Source organism: Rhineura floridana, chromosome 9 (genome assembly GCF_030035675.1).
Source record: "Rhineura floridana isolate rRhiFlo1 chromosome 9, rRhiFlo1.hap2, whole genome shotgun sequence".
NCBI lineage: Eukaryota > Metazoa > Chordata > Lepidosauria > Squamata > Rhineuridae > Rhineura > Rhineura floridana.
This window is the reverse complement of record NC_084488.1, coordinates 109,033,221-109,039,220: the sequence shown is the minus strand read 5'-3', so window position 1 is coordinate 109,039,220 and position 6,000 is coordinate 109,033,221. Positions and strand designations below refer to the sequence as shown.

Below are 6,000 nucleotides of genomic sequence, written 5' to 3'. Positions count from 1 at the left end.
ACACAATTTGGGTTGGTCTTTCACAGTCCAGTCCACTTCCTGTGTAGCTTGGAAGAATTTGGTAACATGTGCCTCTGAGCTTATCCTGAGTGGTGGCAACACCTGCAATCAGGACTGCATCTCCAAAGATGGAGGATTACATTTTTGTATGTTTGTTGATGTGCTTCTTACTTTGCTTCTTTCCTGTGTTACTACTGTTTCTACAGAGAATCTAACCTAGAAAATTATATCTCACTCATTATTCATCCTAGAAATCTGTGTCAAATTATTTTTATTGATTTCAAAGCCTTTTTATTGGTCAATGTTATATGATGGTGAGGATAGCCTTTTGTGTTTCAAATTGGAGGTTATATTCTATTTCTATTTTGGGTGCATTAATAGTTGAATCTGAAACTGCATTTTTAATGTAAAATTAGACTGATTACAATATGTTGCAACTTAAGCTATGAATGTAGCTGTTGGAAAAAACCAACTTGGCCTGCCCATGATGCATGTGTTCAGCCTGCTATGCTGAAACCACTCCACTTAAGGAAGGGTGGGCACACGTAAAAATTTGCTAGAATATATTTCAACTCCTACTATTTTATCTTGTGCAAACTGAGACACTCCTCGTGTCCACTGGAGATATTATGTAGAATAGTCAGTGCCATTTCTCTGCTTTTAAAAAGAATTTCTCTGCTTTTTAATCCAGAGGTAAGAAATGGGATCGTGCGCAAGTTTGCTGAGAATGGATTGACCATTTGCATGGGATTTACTCGCCTGCAATCATGGTTAGGATAGGCGAAACTGACCTGGGGGAGGGGCAAGGAGGGAGAGGAGCAGCGCTTGGAAAAGTTACTTTTTAAAACTACAACTCCCATCAGCCCTAGCCAGCATGGCCACTGGATTGGGCTGATGGGAGTTGTAGTTCAAAAAAGTAACTTTTCCAAGCTCTGGGGAGGAGGGGGAAGGGGAGGAGGGGGAAGGGGAGGATGGAGAGGGGGAGCGGGCGGGGGAGAGGAAGAGGAAGAGGAGAAGATTGATTGGGTGTGTGGGCACTGGGCAGAGGGAAAGCTCCTTTCCTTTCCAAAGGAAAATATTCTTAACAGTATCATTATTTGGGGGGATCTACACATGTAGTCTCCCACTCAGATTCAAACCAAAGTTGTCCCTGGCCACATCTACACCAGGCATTTATTCCAAAGAGCTACAATCTCCAGAAGAGGGGCTGACTGTTAAACCACTCTGGCCACTAGAGCTCTGTCAGGGGAATAGGAGTCTCCTAACAACTCTCAGCACCCTTCACAAACTACACTTCCCAGGATTCTTGGGGGGAAGCCATGACTGTCTAAAGTGAAATAAAGGTCTGGCATGAGTGTGGTTCCCTGATTAGCCAAGCCAAACAACTATGAGTCTGACTGTTAGAAAATTGACAGTTGGTTCTTACTGAGATGCCTGCGCTATCATAGATCAATGTTAAATTTCTTAAATTAATTAAAAATCAGCCATGCAATTTTTAAACTTTGAAGCTGCAGAAGATGAAAGTCAGAGTATGGAACAAGGTCAGTAATAGGATTACAGGTATTCTGTGAACATGGCTGATTTTTTATTAATTTCAACAAATTATGAAACCACTGACAAAAAAGTCCAACAGGGGTCTGGATTTTTTTCTCTTGTTTTATACTTCGAACTCTAGTGTCTTGTGTATCACCATGAAAACTTAGAGGGTTGTTAAGCAACCATTTCTCAGTTCAGGACTATATGTTTTGTAAGATTTTGTTTTGAAATGAGTTTATGGGAAGCGTCAGAATGGCATGGGGGTATTTTCAATTTCACGTAGTGGAATGTGAAAAATCCATGCTGGCTATAGTATATAGCCACTCTCTTGACTGTATAATTTGCCTGATCCATCAGCAAGCTGTGTCTTTCGGAGCTCCAATGTTTCCCAGCCATTTTAAAAAAGGGACTTTATGCTTAAGAGAGCAGACACAATTTCTTGTTCCTGCAACTTGTAGTTAAGGTGGCGGGAAATTTTGCTCTGGTTGGCCTTGTGCTAATTGCTTATCTCTCTCCCACCCCTGTAAAATTTGAGTAGTCACAGGTTGCCTTTAATCAGGTATTTGAGCAGATTTGCTGGCCTGTTTTAGAGTTTTACGTTTGAATCCCTGATCTGATCTGTTAAGAAACTTAGATATGCACTGATACTTGGGCTACTGAGACCTGCAACGAAATGTTTCAGTGTGGAGTGCAGCGGTGTGGATTCTAGGCACTCCATTCCATTTCCCTCCCCTCCCGTTATATGCCCTGCCCTGAAAGCTAGTCAGCATTCCATGGCCACTGAGCATGCTCAGTCCTCTTTGGGCTGGGGGGGAGCTTCCCTCCCCTTAGGACTTTCTTTCCCTCCAACTTAAATTGTTTTTAAGTTTTTTTTTAATTGTGTTTTTAAATTGTTTTTTGTGTTTTAAAATTTGTATATTGGTTTTTGTGGTTTTTATTGTCTTTAATTGCTGTAAACTGCCCAGAGAGCTTCGGCTATGGGGCGGTATATAAATGTAATAAATAAATAAACCCTACTCATACCTCACTCACCACCTGAACATCTGGAACAGAGGGGACAAGTGAAGCTTGCAACAGAAAGTCTAAGGTCTGCCCACCCTTGCTTTAGAACATGCCCTTCTGCCACAATCAGGGGCTTCTTGGAAGATGTGCTGGCGTGGAAAATGGCTGCCTAACAACAAAAAGTTTAAAAACCACTGCGCTAAAGTAAAATGGAATTAATCCAGGAATTGACTTGGCCTATGGTCAATGAAAAATACCATTTCCCCCCTAAGGGGAAGGTGGGGGTAAGGTGACCCCCTCTCCAAAGAAAAAACATACAAACAACACATACAGCAGCATCAACGTTCAGAGACTTGATTTCGTTTCTCAAGAACTGCCGTCTCCAGACCTCTCTTTGCGAGCTTGGATCATCTCCCTGGGTGCCTGCTTCCTCTCCGTGACCAAGCCCAACCAAAACATGAAGTCAATGAACCATGTGGTGGGGTTGAATTTCAAGCCAAGCTCGCTAGCTGAATAATCAAATGGAAAGGTATGGTGGTAGTTGTGGAAACCTTCGCCTGTAAAAGAGAGCCCAGAAGAAACAGAGAGTAGGGTCAAAAGGTAGAGAAGAAAAAGGAAGATTGGGGGGATGTGATTCCAAAGATCAGGAGAAGCAAAAGAGGACTGGAGCTTAACAGGTGCTAGGAAGTTCACTGCAGAAACACCCATGCTTGTCATTATTTTGGAAATAAGGCAGGGGGAATAATAAACAGACATGCTGTTTTCATAATAATTACAAAAGATAAGGGGACAACCCAAACCCAAGATTGGCCGGGATGAGCGAGTTAGGATCTAGTGGATCTCTGGCTCATCTGGCTGAACAGCGGCTCTGCTGGGGCTACATTGGTAAATGTAAATGTACTGCCTTCAAGTCGATTCTGACTTATGGCGACCCTATGAATAGGGTTTGTCATGAGGCTGAGAGGCAGTGACTGGCCCAAGGTCACCCAGTGAGTTTCATGGCTGTGTGGGGATTCGAACTATGGCAGTGAGTTCCCCATCCTGGCATAAATCCCCAAAAGGGGTGTTCCAGGGCTGTGGTGAAGTGAGACCGGGCAGGGGTGGATTCCAACTCCTTTCAGCTCAGTCATGTGACCTGACAACCCAGCAGAACTAACACCAGCAAAAAGGGTGGTGTAAGTGAAGCTTTATTTTAAAGCCTTGGTTTTATCTCTGCCAGGCTTGGGCTGGCTCTGTTGGCAGTATCCTCACTTCTGAATAAAGCTTGGATCTATCATACTTTAAAATGGCTTAAATTAAGCCAGTGTAATTTATGCTGACTTTCCATAGTTAGGATTGCTCCCTTAGAAAGGAACTAACCCCTCCCACAATGAAGCATCTACCACCCCCTGGACCCGCTCAAGTCCCCTACCCCCAGCTACATCTCACAAGACATAATGGGTAACAGTCAAGCCTACATAGGGTAGGCCAAACATCTTTAAGCACCTTGTTCACATCATCAGGCTGCAACAACTGAAAGTGATACCAAACAACCTGATCAGCAGTGCTTTGGATACCTCCTCCAGACGTATATCAATGGTGGTGTTAAGCTCAGTATGAACATGCATGACTTTCTAGCTTTCAGCAGGCCATTCACCACTTGGAATAGCTCTGCTGGACAGCTATTTGAGGATGGCAATGGTGGTTCTGAAGGAAGCTTTCTTTCCTGCCATCATTGTTATATGGAAGGCACAATCATGTACTTTCACCTGTGCTTAGTTGTCTTTATAAAACTTGTACTTGTCCTGCCTACTTCACTCCCCAGAGTTCCCCTGAGAACCAGGGCACCATCTGGGATGCACAGTACCAAAGACAGCAACTAGGAATGTTCATGTTGATGGTCTTTTCTATCTCACAATTTCCTAGGGCCTTAACCTGCCAATCAGAAAATCCCCCAGGGCATTCAGGAATCCCTTGAATTCTGTGAGTCTTTGGGAGTAGACCATTGTAATAGATTCTCCACCTCCACAGGGGGGAACTGCCACTATCAGACCAAACTTCACTAGGAAATTGTTGGTTCACGGTGACAAGCCCATAGAACATGAACCCAAATAAATAAAAAATATTTTATTTATTGATTTATTTATATATTAAATTTATATCCCACCCTTCCTCCCAGAAGGAGCCCAGGGTGGCAAACAAAAACACTCTAAAACACATTAAAACAAAACATCTTTTAAAACATATTAAAATTAAACATCTTCTAAAACATATTTTAAAAAGCAGTTTTAACAACATCTCAAAAAGCAATTTCAGCACAGATGCAGACTGGGATAAGGTCTCTACTTAAAAGGCTTGTTGAAAGAGGAGGGTCTTCAGTAGTCACCAAAAAGATAACAGAGATGTGGCTGTCCAATATTTAAACGGGGGGGGGATTCCAAAGTGTCAGTGCTACAACATCTATATCTACCAGCCATTCTGTTGGAAAAACCAGACTGAGGGCATGTCCTGCCACAGTGACATACTGAGTCAGCCCCTGGTTACCATGTTGGTAATGAACTCCTAAGCCAGCCCAAATAAGGCAGCCTCTGTGTGGATGTTGAAATCACCCTGTGCCACTGCCCGGGAGTTTCCCAACACCACTTCCAAGACCACCTCTGCTTGATTGGTAAGGGAGAATGCTGGGCAATGGAGCGGATAGTACGTCAACAGAATCCCTACTCTGTCTCTCTGTCCCAACACCAGGTACAGACCCTTGAAAGCAGCCCCTGAATGGCTGTAGCCCATTGTGGTAGAACATCTGCTTTGCATGCAGAAGATCCCTGGTTCAATCCCCTGCATCTCCAAACAGGGCTGGAAATGTATCCTGTCTGAAACCCTGGAGAGCCGCTGTCAGTCAGTGTAGACAAAACTGGGCTAGATAGATCAATGGTCTTCCTCAGTATAAGGCTATGTTCCTATGTTCATACAGTCTCCTGGAGAGGGAGATTGAATTTTTATGGGTGCCCACAACTCTCCACCTACACTGGCCTGTGCTGATGGTGTACTGGCCCACCCAGCTTGTCCACTCAAGTCTTGTAATACACGCCAGGGCAGCCCCCTCATCCACAGTCAAATTTTTATGGATTGACCTTATAAGAACAATGATGTTGTTCAACAAAGAACTTCTTGACAGTAAGGGCAGTTTGGCAATGGAACTGACTGCCTAGGGAGGTGGTGGGATCCCCTTCGCTGGATGTCTTCAAGCAGAGACTGGACAGCTATCTGCGGGAGATGCTTTAGCTGTGGATTTCCTGCTGTGAGCAGGGGGTTGGACTCAATGGCCTACAAGACCCCTTCCAACTCTGTGATTCTATGATTCTATGTTTTATGGACTGAAGGTAACAGGGAAAGGAAGATTATAGCACAATGTGAGGCTTACATGAATGCAAAGTTAATTGCTGTTTTTATCAGTGTATGCCAAGAGGGCTGAATGAACTCGGA

General features: G+C 43.7%; 1 protein-coding gene across 1 annotated transcript in view; it reads right to left on the bottom strand.

The window, feature by feature from the left end:
* Nucleotides 1–949: 949 nt before the first annotated feature.
* The window catches only part of SCD5 (stearoyl-CoA desaturase 5), a 56,579-nt gene continuing 51,528 nt past the window's right edge, over nucleotides 950–6,000 (bottom strand). The window contains 1 exon segment of the mRNA XM_061583188.1: nucleotides 950–3,095. Within this exon segment, the coding sequence (XP_061439172.1) occupies nucleotides 2,905–3,095 (191 nt within the window). The 3' untranslated portion in view covers nucleotides 950–2,904.